This window comes from Tyto alba, unplaced genomic scaffold (assembly GCF_018691265.1).
Source record: "Tyto alba isolate M040663 unplaced genomic scaffold, T.alba_DEE_v4.0 Super-Scaffold_41, whole genome shotgun sequence".
Classification (NCBI taxonomy): domain Eukaryota; kingdom Metazoa; phylum Chordata; class Aves; order Strigiformes; family Tytonidae; genus Tyto; species Tyto alba.
In genome coordinates this window covers 10,697,795-10,714,624 of record NW_024881317.1, presented here as the reverse complement: position 1 = coordinate 10,714,624, position 16,830 = coordinate 10,697,795, and the positions used below count along the sequence as shown (strand labels likewise).

Sequence of the window (16,830 nt, the reverse complement as noted above, 5' to 3'; positions counted from 1 at the left end):
TGCTGATCTCTGAGCTTAGCTGAATCTATGGGGATAAGTTGTGATATTTTACACGTGTGTATGTGTGAAATAACATTGGGATTTTGTGAGTCCCCTTAAAAGCTGATGGAGGTAAGCCTTACAACATTTAAGTCCTGAGGATGAAAGTGTAACTTAAATCCAGCTACATTTGTTCCTGTCCCTTGTATGTTAGGGCATCCACGCAGTTGCATATATCCCCTGTGTGTGTTTCATGCATATATATCTAATATAGTCGATATATAGTGTCTAACTTTCTAGAAGGTAGTAACTTTCCATAAGGTTAACACAAGAGGTTTTGAACAGTATTTTGTTGTGCTTTGCCAAATTCTGCATTGTAGTACTGATAGTTTAAAAGAATTTAGATGAGCTTACTGAATTTACTCTGAATTTATCTTGATCTGAGAGTGCAGTGTGCCCTACAATTTCTTATTTTTCTTCCTCCATCTAGCTATTCTTGATTTTTGGCACACATGCCCCAACAGGTGTGATCATGAGTAATAAAATCTTTACACCTGCACTGACTCACAGAAGAAACCTCTTGCCAAACAGGTGTTTGCATAGTTATGGTGACTGTACTTTAAACTTTTCACTGCTCTAGCCTCTCAGGTCAAGTGTCAACCTACTGTGAGTGGTTATTTCACTCTCCAAATTGGTGGCCCTGAATTCAGACAGGGTAGTAGCAAAGATATAAAAATAAAGTGTGATTGTTGAAGGGGGTGATGCAATCCAATGTGCCAGCTGAATGTCAGCATATCAAAATGAAGGCTTATGAGGCCTTCTCTACGAAGAGGAATCAGCATGAAATTCTAAAGAAAATAATATCTCTAGCATTACAAAATCATGCTGTGTCAATTGTGAGCTATTGCAGTTTCTAGGTTTTTAGGATCCTTCAGCAGGAGTCTGACAGAACAAGCAGGGAGGACTGTCAGGGATACAGCATGCTAGTTCAGAGTATATTTAGAATATAATAGAGCTGGGCCGGAAACTTTGTAATGGGTTCCCTTGTACCTTGTCCTCACAAAGAAAGAAGTTATTCATGCCTTCCTAGACATGACTGATGTATTCCGCTGCAGCCTCACAGTGTGAATGCAGCCATGTGTTTGAGTTCTCAGTGCATGTCCTGTCACAGCTGTTGCAGTTCTGAAGTTTCCTGGATCTGTTTTCTTCTTCACTTACTCTAGAGACCTAGATTTTCTTAATTTTTCATTCATGATCCTCATCCTGTCCTGAGAATCTTTTCTTCACATTTTCCAGAAGTATCTTCACCTAAGCCTGAAAGGTTTCTCCGGCCACTTCTTGCTGATGACTCTCCTCTGTCATCCTTCTCTTTACTGAGGTCTTGCTGAAGTGCTGTGCTTTCCTAGTCTGGGTACTGTGGGCTCTCCCAGGACCCAGTTCTAATGCTGCAGACAGATTCCCCTTTAGTTTAGTTTAACCTGTTTTCTCCTGCCACCTGCTTTTACTGTATTATTCTAAGAAAGCTGGCAGGTAAGGAGAAATGAGAAATAACTGATTGGTTGTTGACTGCATCCCTTTTTGCAGACTGCCTGTTGGTCATGTGGACAGTGGTTTGCAAACAGAGCAATTTCTCACTAGATGCTTTAAATGTCATGCCCTAACTGCTCCTGACTCTTCCATCTGGAGTGAGAAATTTGGGCCAGTGTTTAGGATTTAAAAAGAAACCGTAACAATAGGTTGTTATTTCTTCCAGAGTAAATGATAACAAGATTTCCCTCTGGTTTGGATCTGTTTAACTTTGTTTTCTGTAATTTACACATGGCACAGTGATAACTCATAGCCCACCTCTGCCTAGTATGAAGCTTATGATTTCCTGGTAAAATGCCATCACTTTTAATTTTAGTTGTTCTCTTGTCATCCAAACTTAAACCACAATATGAAGTCTCAACTTCGAGTCCATCCTTTTATTACAACTGTCTTTCTATGCTTTTGTGTGATACTTTAGTTGATAATGAATAAGAGAATAAATGCAGCTGTGTTTTAGAACCCACAAATGATGGATATGCCAAAAGTAGCTTGTGGAAGATAAATACTTCTGCCTCTGTGGTCTACCATGGCTGGTGTCCTGAATTTACATAGAGGGGGAATGTTCAAAAGCTTCTTTTTTTTTATTATTAGCAAAATAAAAAATGACTGCTCTTAAAGTGAGGCCAAGAAAAATGTAGGTCTGACCTTTTTAGTTTTTAGTTATGGAATGTGATGACAGTTGATACCAATCATTATTTTAAACGTTCTTCCCTTGAGCCTTCTTAGTTACAGTGGGATTCGCAGAGAAACTCCAGCAAGGTTTTAGCATCCTTTTTATTAATAGTAAGTTAAAAAAATATACACCTCAGCTGCCTTTCCCTGACATGACTTAGGACAAACTAAAATGCTTTCAAAAGCTGATATATTTTTTCAGCAACCTGAGCTAAAAAGTAATCACTAGGTTTGTGGAGTTCCAGTTGATGAATGTGAAATGCGATGTCTCTCAGAAAGGCTGCTGCTCATTGTGCTTGAGTAATTTTCACAGAAATGTCCTCATCGTGCCTTTGGTTGTACACATTTTTCACAGTTGCTTGTCTGAAAACGGGTTGGTGATTTTGTCCAACAGATTACACTCGAGGTTGATAAAACCTGGCAGTGCAGCACTGCTTAGAGTAGACAAGGGTGGTGCTTCAGGGAGGGGTAGGATGCCAGCATTGTGGAAGTTCTGCCCCAGTAACCAGCCAACATTTTAGATGCTTCCACAAACTTTTATACAGGCCCCTTGGCACACTGGGGTTGGATTGGAAATATCACAAGAGCAGCCTTTTTTTTCAAGATTTAGGCATTTCCTGTCTTAACTGAAAGCAAGAACTGCAGGCATGAGGAAACTAAAAAAAAAAAAAAAAATAGACACCATGTTTTCCAAGTCTTTAGAAAGCTGCAGAAGGCTGCAGTGGGTTAAGTTTCCAGTTCATATTTGATTGGGTTGGGCTGTTTTTTCCCGGTTTTATCAGTAGTTTAGGTCACTGCTTGATTTTCCAGGTCATCCTACACTGGCTTTTTCAGAGTGTGCCAGGTGAATGCACGTTTCCATTAGCATTAAACAGTTAACACTGCAGCGTGGACATATTCTCCACTGCATCTACATTGCATTGGGAAGAATGAGTGTACAAAAAGGCTGATTGCGAAAAGATTTGGATTTTTCCATTGTTTTCTTAATCAGGAGTCTCATCTACAAAATTAATAAAAGATCCTCAAAAATTTTCAGAGTTACCACCATCCTATCCATTCCATTATAAATTCCTGATGATCTGCAGGGCATCATAATACAAGTGCTTTGATGCTTCTTAATCCTGATCTGAGATCACTTTGAGTGTATGCCCATCAAAGGTAGAATTAATGTGCTTCAGGGAAGTATTGCATCCAAAGAATTGCCACCTGTGTGCTGTGAATGCCACTGAGTAAAAAAATATGTCATGTCTGAGGTTGATGGAGTTTATCTTAATGATCTGTCAGGTTTTGGTTGTGCTTATGTTAAATGAGTCATGTGACTAGTTTAGTAAATGCCAAGGCAGAATAAAAAGTATTTTGAATGTGTTTTTTTTTTAATCTCGCACTTCACTGAAAAATACCAGACACTAATATTCAACAGGAAAACCTCAATTATAATATAGTCCTACTATAAGTTAAAGAAAAAATGCTTAGAATTTTCCAAGTTTCTTTATAAATCAATTGGTTACTTAATGAAAGGATTGCTGTGGTTCAAAATTTCCCTTAATTTATACAGAATTTCAAAAGAATGCATCTTACGTTATTTTTGGACTGTTTTAATGCATTCACCTAACAGTATACAAAAGTAATGCTAATTTCTGGTATGACGCTATCATACTTACACCAAAACCAGTTATTTCTGTTCAGATTGTGAACTGTTAGGTGTGGTCAGAACACCGACCAACTGCTTTAAACTGTAAATGTCCATCAGTTTTATTTTTTAAATTAGGTACATAACTACAAATGGATTTATATGTTTTTTTAACACAGAAAGAAGAGGAAAGTAATAATTTTGTTAAGCCTGTGCACAGTGGCCTTGATCCAATAAAGCACTTATGTTCAGAATTAAACTTGTGCTTATTATAGTCCTGTTGACTTCAAAGGACTGCTAATGTGCTTAAAGTTAGGCACATGCTTAAGCATTTTGTTGGATGAGGGTGGTTTTGCCATGGCTACCCTAGGTAGTTTCTGTGACTGTCTTTGAAAAGATTGTAAGATCTGCTGTTTCAGGGTTAAGCTGATTTTTATCTGCTGGGATAAGAGAAAGCCTTCATTTGCAGCTTTTCACACAGATGTCCAGTTAGAATTTGTTATCAAAAGCATCTGGACATCGACCCTTACTATCTGTGCCATTGGACCTGATGGGCTGCTAGGTCATTTACTCAGATTTTATCACTGTAAGACACAGCCATCCACCATTTTGGTAATATTCTTCCAATAAAAATACGGTCATCTACTTTAAAGGTAGTCAGACCTGTGAAGTGATCAGCACTTGCAGTTTTCCTTGGTTTCAAGAGGAGCTGGGGGTACTCACGTTTTGTTGAAATCAGTCAAAGACCTGTGAGCTCTAACTAAAATTTTGAGGCTCTGCTCAAGGAAACTTTGAAGTGATGGGCTTTGATGTCTTTATTTTCATTGTAGAATTGTAAAGGTATTTCATCAACATCTCCTTAAAGAATAACCAGTTGCCTTGTAACTTTTATTGGAAATGGTAATAGTATTTTCCACAGGAGACAATCTGTCTTGGGGACTGTCCCAAGCACAGTTCGGGTGACTACCCCAAGGACTGAGTTGGAGTATCCTTACGGGTTACCCACTCATCTGTTTTCCTTTCTTCTATTTGATTCTTCCTCTGTATATACTGGCAAGAAGTTATTGACTCACGACGACAGACTGTCCACAGAATCAACCACACTGTGTTGACATGTTTCTATGCTCACTGTGTAGGCAGTGTAAATACTGATTTTTGTCTTACACAGCTGTTCTTGTATTTGTAGGGGCAGCTTTCCTGCAGTAAATAGAAGGATAATTCTTAATCAAAGATAAGGAGAAAATCTTTGAATGATAATTTGGATTTTTCCTTCCAAATATGTTTTTAGCATTGGCCAGATATATCTTCCTATCTCTCCCATTTGTGTTTTGATCATCAGCTGCATTTGGACATGTAATAAAAAATAACTGCAATGTTCTGAGAAAATGTCCTATGAAACTCTGTATTTGCCTTCTTTTGAATTGTACCCTCTATGAATAGAGCCACTCAGATGACTTTATTAATGAAATTCAGCCCCTTAGCCCTAGTGCCATTTTGAAAATTACTATCAGATATTAATGTGACCCTCAAAGTCAGAGAATATTATAGACTAAACCCTCCTCTTATTCAGTAAATTTATGGTCTGTAAAATAAGATTTTACTATAGTTCATCAGATCCATAAATGCTTTCTAATAAAAAAGATGGATTGTAGATTGAGCCAGTTAGACCTCTTTACTGAAGATGAGAGCCTTCTTGCAAGATTAAATCTGAACAACAGCCTGCGGTGATGTGCACTGGAGATAGCTAGATATGAAAAGTGATTTTCTTCTGGATGGTTGCTGATTATTAGTGTGGCATAAGGTGATGGCCTTTCTCAGATTTAAACAGACTGCAAATATACTTCTGGCATATGCCTAAGTTTGTGTACCTGGGGAGCTATTTCATATTGTATAGATATGTCTTCATGGAGTTTTTCATTTTTTTCCACTGGAAGAGTTTGAGAGAAGATTTAGGTGATGTCCTTCTTCCTCCCAAAAGGACTCAATCTTCTACGTTCCTCATTATTCTTTCTTCTCTTTTTCTACATCTATTTTTTTTTGGGGGGGGGGGGTGGGGTGTGGAGGGGCATTGACTGGGGGGCTGGTGAATTTTGAGAAATAGCCTGGGATGGGCAGCAAGTGAAAGACTTAAGACTCTTGATTATAAATTCTATTTAAGCGTCAAATAGTATTATGTATTGTCTGCTTTGCATATAAACATACATTTATGTGTTTGAGCTCTGTTTTAACTGTGCACACACAGACACAATTATCTGGAATAAAATGACAGTGTTTCTACTGCACTGTGATTATTTGCAGGTTTATTCCTGAACCCTGGTCTCCATGCAGTGCCACATGTGGCAATGGCATACAGGTACGAGATGTGAAGTGCCGAATTCTTCTTGCGTTTACTCAGACTGATGTTGAACTGCCTGAGGAGGAATGTGAAGATGTGAAGCCACCAACAGAACGAGTCTGTCACCAGGCATCCTGTGATAGTGATCCTGTCCCGTACACACCAGAATTTTCACATGCTGAAGGTGGCAGTGTGATTTATGACTGGGAATACATTGGGTTTACTCCTTGTTCAGCCACATGTCTTGGAGGTACCTTTAATTATTTATTAATCTTGAGTTGTCAGAATTTGTCATTGTTTGACATTGTTGAATCTTCTGTTAGTGTTACCCTACATTAGCTATGTTGATCTGTAGGAAAACAGGCAGCCTGAAGTTTTAATTTATTGCTAGGTTATTCATAGAGTATTTCAAACTAATTTGTTTCCTTTATATCCTGTGTTCACACACACACTTTATTTGGTTAATTAAGGTGCAAGAAATTTCTGATACAGTAACTTGTTTTAGTTAAGTTGCGGCAGGAGTGTCAGCTGCCAGGCAGTTGTACCAGCATGCTTAATGCATCCATGATGGGCATGTTTAGATGACCTTTCTTTTCCTGGGAACTGAAAGTGTATAGTTTCAGAGTTAAAATTCCCATGTTAATTGTTCCTTATCTTCCAAAATGCTGTCATTTTCTCCAGTACAGTAGGAATACAAAGTTGTAATTAGGGAGACTTGCTTTCAGTCTGACCGGCATGAAGATCAAATGGGAGTTTGTTTGGGTCTTAGTACAGTATATCACTCTATAGGAACTCTGTGCCATACATCTGTCTGCAAGTAGTTAGGCACATTCCTTGTTGGATGTAATCGAATCTCCCTGTCGTCCTAAGTACATGTTACTAGACAAGGTTGCTGGTGTTGCTACTACATACTGTACTTTGGGACTGAACACAAGTGAATTATGAAGTGTTAAGTGGAGGCAGTGGAATTGTGAACACACCTATATATGACAGGACTGATGACATCAGTGGGAAGTGAAGACAGTTGTACCCATAGAAGAAATAAAAAATGTAGAAAAGGGGAGAACAGAAACAATTGCAAGCAGAGAGCCAGTCTAGAGCTCACAGAAAGCAGCCTTCTTTGTACTATTCACCAGTTTAAACCTTGAAGACTGAAGCTGGGAGGGATGCCCCAGAATGCTGTCAGCAGGATGGTAAGTGATAAGTGCCCTCTTTACCATTTACTACTGCTGCTTACTGATGGAGCTGATCCACAGGAATAGCAGCACATGTCATCACAAAAGCTGATGCATCCCATTCCCTCCACTACCTGCCATGGGCATTGTGCCTGGCAAGGTAGAAGAGGGTATAGTCCAAGTATGTATATATACAAGTGTGATGGTAGTGGCAGCTATTGTGACCAAGTGTCTCTGTTTCTTCATTTTAATGAGGGAATTGTTTTTAGAAATGAGGAAATGGCACTCTAAAGCAGAAACAAGGCTTTTGTTAATAAATTTTCAGTTCTCTTTTTCATATCTCAGCTGCTTTTTGTAATATACGGTCATTTCATTGCCATCCTAAATCTACTTTGCTACTGCTTCTTAGCCAGTATCTGTGTCAGAAGTGTTCTAAAACTCCAGAGTTTTTGAATTTTGAGGACATCAGCAGACATCTAGGAGGAAATAATCTCTAGCCTTTGCCTGCTATTGCACATGTGCATGTTCGCATTGCCTGCTCCTTCACATCTGAGTTTTTCCATGCAAAAGCATTGACATAAAAACTTGCACTTGGAGTGCAAGCTGATGGTAATTTAAGAAGCTTGTACTGAGGACAGTAGTTTTATTTGCCAGCATAAAGGAACTTTAAAATGACTGATGAGCAGAATCCCACGTTCAGCTTAATTTTGTTTCAGAGGGAGATGAGTGTGAATTCTGTTGTTGAATTTTGGCCCTTTGATGAATTTGTGTGGTTGCCTGAACCAGAACTGTCCTATAGGTGTTCACAGTTACCTAACCATTTGTTTGATATGCAATAAAAATGATCCATTTGAAGGAGTTTGAAAGAAAATATCTGTTTGTGTTCTTGAGACTTCTGTGGTATCACTGGTGCTATGTCTAGACATTTTTCTTATGTGATGCTCCTGGGAAATGTGGGAAGTTGTCAGGATATTTTATCAATGAACAGCTTCAGAAGTCCCTGTGCTGCTATGCTAGTGAGGTAGCCGTGATTTTTTCCTTCTATCAGTTCTGGTCTTCTTGCTGCCTTGGCAAAGGCTTTCAAAGAGACCAAAAATTACCTGCCGATAAATAGTTTTAAGGGAACCAGACATCTCTTCTGTTTCCAACTTATTGCAACTTATTAACTAATGATCTCACTGTCTACTATTTTTCCATTGTGTAGTTCAAAGGAGCTGATCCATTTCTGCTAAGTTTTATGTTCGAATCTCATTTCAATTAGATGAACTCTTTCGTTACAAGGAATAAATGTCTGAGTTTGGAATATCCCAGTGTAATGTAAATTATATTAGGTACTTTTTCTCTAGTATGTATATATCTAGCAATGGCTATTAAAATAAATTCCTGTGGATTTCTGTATCCTCAGAACTCCCTACCCCCATTTCTTAGTGCTTGACTCTCTCTGAAGGAGGGAAAAGTCTGCAGGGTCTAAGTAGGCTGAAAGCTTTATAGCCACTCTTTGAGCAGGACTGGATCTCTGTTTCAGTGCTTGTCACTTGCACCTTTTTTGAAAATCCTCACACAGACTACATTTTTAATTCAGACTCTTCTTCGGTCTCTCTCCAAAGCAGATGTAAAAATGCAGATGGAAACGTTTTTTGAGGTATTAGAATTACAGAGATAGAGCTATCTTCAAGGCATTATCAATCATCATCTTTGCTTTCCAATTCATCATAGTCAGAGAGCATTAGTAAAACAAGTCTTTGGTCATTTCATGTGCTTTCTGCACCAAGCCTGTGGGGCTTGTCACACAGCATATTGAGCGCCATAAAACTTGCAGGTTTCTAGGACTGCTATGTTTTGTTATGTCTGTTAGCATAATTAGTACCTCTTTCATCAGTCTTTCCCTGAGTGCAAATAAAAGTTGTCGAGGCCACTTTGTCATGAGGCAGAGATCACCTTTAACATCTATGGGAAACTGTAACCATCCTGAAACCTAAAGATCTATTTTGTCTTTAGTGCCTGAAGAAATCCCAAGATGAAAATAAGCCAACTGTGTGCTCGGGGATCTCAGGATTTGCCCTCATTCTCCCAAAATGTTTTTTGTTTTTTCAGTCTAGGAGAACTTTGGCCCTGATATGAGAGCCACCAACATAAGTTTAATTTTCATAATATTGTCAGTGAGAAGTAATAGTCATTATCAGAATAAACAGTATGCCCGAGGAGAAGAAATGTTTTTCTTGTAATATATTGTATTTCTTTAGTGTTGTCAGGCATTTAACTATTCTACAGTATTTTAAAGGGATGTTTTCCATTTAAAAAAATATCTGAACATATTCCGAGTCCCTGCTTAAAAGTACCTTTAATTGCAAGAAGCAGAGTTTTAGTAGTTCAGTGTAATTATTACTATTTATATTCCACATGCTTCAGAAATTATAATTCAGGCCCCCCAAAGTCATTACACTGGCTTCAAAATAATGAGATTAAACAATAAATACATGTGCACTTCCTGTTGTTTCCTCTGTAGTCTGTGGCTTTGGAAGCTTTAGGGTGCAGTGAAGTTGTGTTTTCAGGCTTTTGTCTGGACCACAATGGCCAAAAGTTTACCATTTTATTTATAAGAAACCTGAGAGTTAGAAAATTAATGGATTCTAGCCAAATTTAAGGGTTCTTAAGGAAAACTGACTGTTCTGAGACTCGCATATAAAGTTGAGAGCATTTGTGATAGTGTTGTAGGCAATTTGATAACTGGTTATTCCTATCACTAGTTTCATTACCTGTGGACATGAACTGCTTACTTTTTTATAGAAGGAGTATAAATAGGATTGCCAGTTTCGATAGATTTAGAGACTCTCAAGCCTACGTAGGGCTTGGCATTTCTTCTGAGTTATTTTCAGCTGATAGTACATGTTTTTAAGCAGTCACCAAACTGAGTCTATCTGATAGAAATAAATTACTGCCCTTCCTCTTCCAGGTATAGAGAATAGATCCACCCTCTTACCATTTGCACAGCACCTTTCCACCCCTGTTTTCTTTGTGCTCTAGAAAAGGCAGAAACAAAAAGTCTGGGCTTTTTTCAGGCGTTCTGATCTTTTAACACAGCTTCATGCACTGTGTATTTCATTGCACAGAAAAGCTTGTAAAAGAATGTGAATGTATGTGGTTTGAATGCTGGGTTAAAATAGAAAATATTCTATTTCACTGAATAGTAGGATAATTACTACAATAGTGCATCAGATTACTGTAAAAATACTTAATGCTCCCTGCTGCATACATAATGTTTTAGTTAAATTATCTACTATGTTTATATTATAAGCCAGGAAAGTCATACATATAAAACTTTGCTTGTTTGAATAATAGATTTTTCCATTTTCCAATTGACATAGAATAAGAAATTTATCAGTGATTGAACTTCCCAACTAATGGAAAATTATATTTTTGTGTGAGAAATCTGATTAATTGTCAAGACATTTTGACAGTTAAGTTCAAGCAAATGCTGCATCAATTAAATGTAACTATTTACTGAATAGAGTTCTCAAACTCAGAACCAACGAACAGGAAGGGAGTGGTATGTTTTTAACAAGTCTTTAATATGTGTTTTGAACGTACAGCATCAAAACAGGGTGCCATTTTTCTTTCAATAAGGCCCCTGTGGGCAAGAATCACTACTGCAGTTTGTGCCCTGTAGTTAAGTCAAATGAAAGATACACCACACTGACATTTTCTTCTGGTAACACAGTTAAAGCTAGGTAGGTCATGCTGCAAGGCAGAAGTGGTTTAATGAACTCCAGGTGGCATGCTGCAGTCAAAAACCATCACCTGGTACGACATGCCTTTTGTTCATTTGCCTGGCCAATTTAGTTTTTGTAACACAGAGATAAAACGTTCCCATGGGATTATTGCCAGTTTAGATGGCCTGAAAGGAATCTCATTTCATTCCCCTGCTTTGTGTGAGATATTAAGAAGATGTTACTTTTCACAACCTGTTCCAAAGCAGCATCAACAGGAACACAGTGAGGTCAACAAAACTGAAGGTTGGTAGCACAGGGTAGATTTTGACCTAGAATAGAGATGATATGGATGCTTGATATGTGCTTGATTGTTTGTCTGGTAATGTCATTCTGTTTCTGCCAGAACACAATTTCTAAATCTTTATTTCTCTCCTGTAGACAGTCAGCTGTGCACTTCCTATGTCAGGGGACAGAGAAGCTGCTTCTGTTAAAGAAATATATGGGGATCAGTTGGACAGAAAATGTTTGATTCCCTTGGTTGTCAGTCTGCAATAAAATAATAGGGTTCAAGAAAAAAAATATTTATTTATTGTTTTGTCATCTTTGCGCATTTTCATGTCCTCATTATAGTCATGGTATTTGTTATTAAAGATTCATTCTCAGCCTTGCTAGTTAAATACTTTTTACTCAATGCATGTATTCTATGTTAATGTGATTATCAATAAGAGAACTGAATAGGTTGTCAGTCATATTTAAGGCCAGGTCTTCTGTTCTATAAAAATTCATCACTTTGTAGATGTAGTCAAAGCTTTCATATAAGAAGGTCTTTCTGAACTGAAAATGAGTCCCTGAGGGGATCTAGAGGTGTACCAGAGAGCCTGAACAAAATTGGAATCTACGTTATTGAGGAAATCACTGCTGGTCTACTCCTGCTGAAGTGTCTGAAGTTGCTGGACTGTTTCAAGCGCCACAAAGAGGGATTGTGGCCTGGGCTGGGTGATACCCTGGACTGTATCAGATTTGTTTATGGGTAGAAGGAACAGCTTTGGTTTATGAAAAGAATGTTAGTGCTCATGACTGTGTTGTAAAGGAGAGAAATACGGACCACTGTCATGGAGATGAAACTCTCAGTGTAGGATATTTGATCGAGCCCACTGAAATCAGAATGGCTAGTGATCTACAGTGCCAAGAAACCAGCCATCGCGCACGGTTGACACAGAAGCAGGAATGGTTGTAACAGTCTTTGTGTAACAATAGTGGTGATGTTTTGAGGTAATGTCACAGGTGATACTGTGGTTACTGAAGGTTTCTAGTTAAAAATGCAACTCCCTTTGAAACCTTAGAAGTTGGTGGTAAGAAAAGAAATACAACGTGCTGCTGAAAGCAAGTTTGTATCCTTACAAAATCACTGGAGATAAGTGAAAGATAGGAAGGCAATGGATTTAAATTCTTTAAACTTTGACTCTTCAAAAGCCATTTTTACCTGGAAGCAAAAATAGGTATTTTATTATTTCAGTGCTTTTTTTGTTCTACAGGATTATGATCATTAGCATTGCTTATATAGAACATCCCAGATACACAGGATCCCCCAAGTACCTCACAAACCATCTTTTCTTTCATGCACATGTGAGTGCACTTTGAAATTGAGCAAGGCTTTCATACTAAAAAATACGATATATGAAATTGGATAATTACACAGGTTTAAAATAAAAGTAGTTCACAAAATGTGTATTTGCTGACTTGTTCTAAACCAAACTTATGTTTCATTTTGACTCATAGTGATTTGAGTATTTGTAATCTTTCATGCTTCAGTAATAAGATCTAGGTAGCAAGAGCTGCAGATCAGAAGGTGCCAAGGATGGTCAAGAGTGAGGAAAGCTCTAGGCTGTGTCAGATTTGCTGCCTTCAGCAAAACCATTGCACCTCTTAGCCCCTATGAGAAAGGTTCTGAGTTTAGTCAGCCAGTCAGCTGACTATAGTTATGCAAGTTTTCTGCATTTTTTATTAATTTTTTTGCAGATCTTCAGCTCCTTAAAGTCAAGGTGAGCAAGAAGGAATCACTTTGACCCTGATTTTGGCAATGAAACCACCAGTAGCTGTCTTGGAACCACTACAGAACCAGGCAGATATAGCATCTGGTGGTGGACAGAGAATCCTATTTTCCATTGGTCTTCAGAGACTTTGAATGTCAAATCAAGCCTTTTAAATACCATAGAAGTAAAATGCTAGATACAATTCATAAATACCTTTTGAGCATTAAATACATAAACTCTCTTTGTGTTCCTTTTGACTTGAGACATTGCTTTTAAGCCTGCTGTCTAATTCAGTGTTTGAAGCTTTTTTACTGAGTATTATTCAAGAAGAAGCTTTACAGAAATCTCTTCCCTCTGTGTTTCATGAGAATTTTCCTTTCTCATTCAGGAACACAAGAAGCCATTGCAATGTGTCTGCATGTAGAGACAAAACAAGCCGTCAATGAAACCCTGTGTGACAATTCCAAGAGACCACCACCAATGACTCGTACTTGCAATATGAAGCTTTGCCCTCCAAGGTACACTGTAATAATGAAATCATACTGTGGCAAAGAAAGGGTTAATATGACTTAAATAAACATTGGCTTTCTCAAGGTTCAGATTGCAGGACTGTGGTCTTGCTTTGGGATGAAATTTCACTACTTCTGTCTTTAACAAGGTTTTGGGGTTGGGGTTTTTTTTTTGGTCTTGTTCACTCCTTTTCCATTCTTCACATCTCACTAATAAAATAGGGAACTTTTTCTGAAATAACTCTCTTCTGTGTAGATATTTGCCACAGTTGGAAAAACAGCCTTAATTCTTCAAGTGGTACAAGGAAAATTCTAAGGCAATTTCACAAAAAACAGAGAATGTTTACTTTCTATCCTTACTGAATGGGAAAAAAAAAAAAAAAAAAGAAATTATGATGTAAAGTTATTTTAATTTCATGCTCTTTAGTAGCCCCACATAGTTCTTATGGCTTCTTATGTTTATTTGGAGATTCTGGGAAAAGAACAAACCCAGTCCAAAACCAAGAAAACCTAGTTAATTTGGTCACTTGAAAGGGCCATATGTGAAATTTTGACATGCACTGCCTTATTTACCCTCTTTTGATCTCTGACGTCCCTGATCCTTTGCATATTGTTTCTATGTGTTTGCGGAAGCCTCCTCTTGCAAAACGTAGGGAAGAAGTTAACAGGAACAGGATGTTTTATAGAAAACATATACACATTTAAAGGAAGTTCTGTAAATGTAAGAAAGGTCTATTTATATATTTACATTTATAAATGTAAATGTCAGAAGGTTGCCAACAGGCCGCGTTTTTATGCGGAGCATTCTGGAAGTAAACGCTGGAGTTGAATTTGTCTGGAAATGATTCTTCATTACTTTATTGTTCTTAATTTCTGCATTTCCATGTTACCTGCAAGTTTATAAATCTAGATTATAATTCTGCATTACAGCCAAACCAAAGGGATGTTTTAGCCAGCTATCAATAGCTATGCCTTCAGTTACTTTTTGCTGGGGTCTGTTTGGGTATGGTTGCTCCTTCCCCAGTCCGAGGCGAGTTGCTAAAATGTGAGCTTTTGGCTGTGTGGTTGGAACAGGTGGCAAAGCGGCCCCTGGAGACGCTGCTCCGCGACGTGCGGGGTTGGGATACAGACGAGAGATGTGTACTGCCAGCAGCCAGGAGGATCTGCTGTTGCTGCTGAAGGCTGCAAAGACAAAAAGCCTCATTCTTTACAAGCTTGTAACCAGATTGATTGTCCCCCCGTTTGGCATGTTGAGGAATGGCAACAGGTATGACTGACTTATAGAAATAATAAATAGAATATTAAATATATAGAATATTAAATTATAGAATATTAAATATATAGAATATTAAATTATAGAATAGTAAATGTGTTCCTTTGGCAACTTACTTTAACTTCTCTAGCTGGAATAATGTGAAAGGTAGCTCCTAAACTTTGGTATATAAGCGTTTCAGTTGATTTCATTAGAACAAACCAAATTAGGGCCAAAACTACTTTTGACTGCTATGCCAATGTGTAGTCACGGGATGAGGTGGAAAGTCCTTTTTAAGGTTTCAGAAGGCTGGATACCAGTTACTGCACATGACACCTCTCTTACTGTGCTCTGCAAACACAGTAATCTGCTTTTGGAGACATTGCTTCATTTTTTTTTGTCTCAAGGACAAAGTTTCCTAAAGTCCCACTATATATATTATCTGATGTGAGACATATGCAGATCTATGTGCAAGATGTGTGTTTTTCTTTAAGATTTTAACTACTTAATTGCATTCAGGTGGTGTGACTTTAATTTAGCAGTTAGGTTCTCATCATCTCTAATATATTAGCTGAACATTTTAACAGAAGAATTTTCTGCGTGCTGCTTGCTTTTTAATTAAAAGTAGATCTCATTTTTCAAGAAAGCGTAATTGGGGGAGGGTGAGGGCTTACAGTATTTGTGTACAGTAAGTGTGGTGGGTGAGCACAGATGTCCACACAGGTGTACATGCTATGTTCTCTTCTCCTTAGTGCTCACGTACTTGTGGAGGAGGGATTCAGACCCGCAAAGTGTACTGTAAACAGCTGCTGACAGATGGAAGTTTCCTGAAACACTCTGATGACACCTGCCAGGAACCTAAATTTCCAACTAGTAAATCATGTGCAAAAGTTGATTGTCCTCCTCAGCTGGTCATAGGAGAGTGGTCCAAGGTAAGCAGCCCCCAGCAAAGGTGAGCCAAAACCTTCAGTTGCAACATGGGGTCTAAAGATTTCTGCTTGGGAGAATAAGATGTTTGGAGCAATAAATTCACAGTGTAGCTGAAGGTTTTGCAAGGTGTATACCTGGACTAAACTGTGCATACAGTTGCTGTTAATCTCTGCCTACAACCAGACTAATTACATCCCCTTTCCTGAGCTGTGTTTGAGTTGCTGAAGGACAGGCCATAATGCATTGCATGCATTCTACCAGACATGTTTAGCTGTCAATTATTTTATAGTACGGCTTCCAAAAAGTGAATCTTTGCATTATTCTAGAGTACATTGTCCTGCTTTCCCATTTAATGCAAGCTTGCCTACCACTCCCTATTCAAAAAAGATTTATGAAAGTGAGTTTAGAAGCTGCAGTTAAATGTTCGTGCAATACAAACTAGACCAGGTTGAGAGACTTGACACAGGCTGTTTGAAACGTGATGAATTGTTTCATTTAGATACTGGAACTCATTGCTCTGTTCTACCCGTGGTTGGGCATAAAGAAATACTGTCATGTTATTTTAATTGTTCCTGAGTTCCTTGCTGGAACAAATTATCTACCTTACATTCTTATTGCCTGGAAAAGTAGAGGGACTTTAATGTCTGGGTAACACAAAGATACATATGAACTAGAGCGTATGCACTCTTTCTCAGAAGGAAAAAAACCAAACAAAACCCAAACCAAAATAGTTTAAAATTAGCATGTGTGGTGTGGGACAGCAAGTTTAGTTTGACTGCATCCTTCCTTTCGCAGTGCTCAGTAAGCTGTGGTGTTGGAATCCAGAGAAGGAAACTTGCCTGCCAAAACCTAACAGCAAAAGGCCAATATGTCACATTAAATGGATCAATGTGTAGCGGTCTGTCTCCTTCACTGCTTGTAAGGTCTTGTCAGATGAATGCCTGCAACAGTAAGTATGTTACTTTCTGTCGTTTCTTGCTAATTTGGAATGATCTATTTATAGAGAAAAGGCTGTATA

At 38.2% G+C, this 16,830-nt stretch overlaps 1 protein-coding gene across 1 annotated transcript in view; it reads left to right on the top strand.

Annotated features, from left to right (window-relative positions):
* The window catches only part of ADAMTSL3 (ADAMTS like 3), a 188,784-nt gene that overhangs the window by 138,127 nt on the left and 33,827 nt on the right, over positions 1–16,830 (top strand). Inside the window, exons 16-20 of the mRNA XM_032982930.2 lie at positions 6,167–6,453; positions 13,510–13,639; positions 14,705–14,897; positions 15,635–15,814; positions 16,608–16,761. Coding sequence (XP_032838821.2) covers positions 6,167–6,453; positions 13,510–13,639; positions 14,705–14,897; positions 15,635–15,814; positions 16,608–16,761 — 944 coding nt within the window. The remainder of the gene's footprint in view (positions 1–6,166; positions 6,454–13,509; positions 13,640–14,704; positions 14,898–15,634; positions 15,815–16,607; positions 16,762–16,830) is intronic.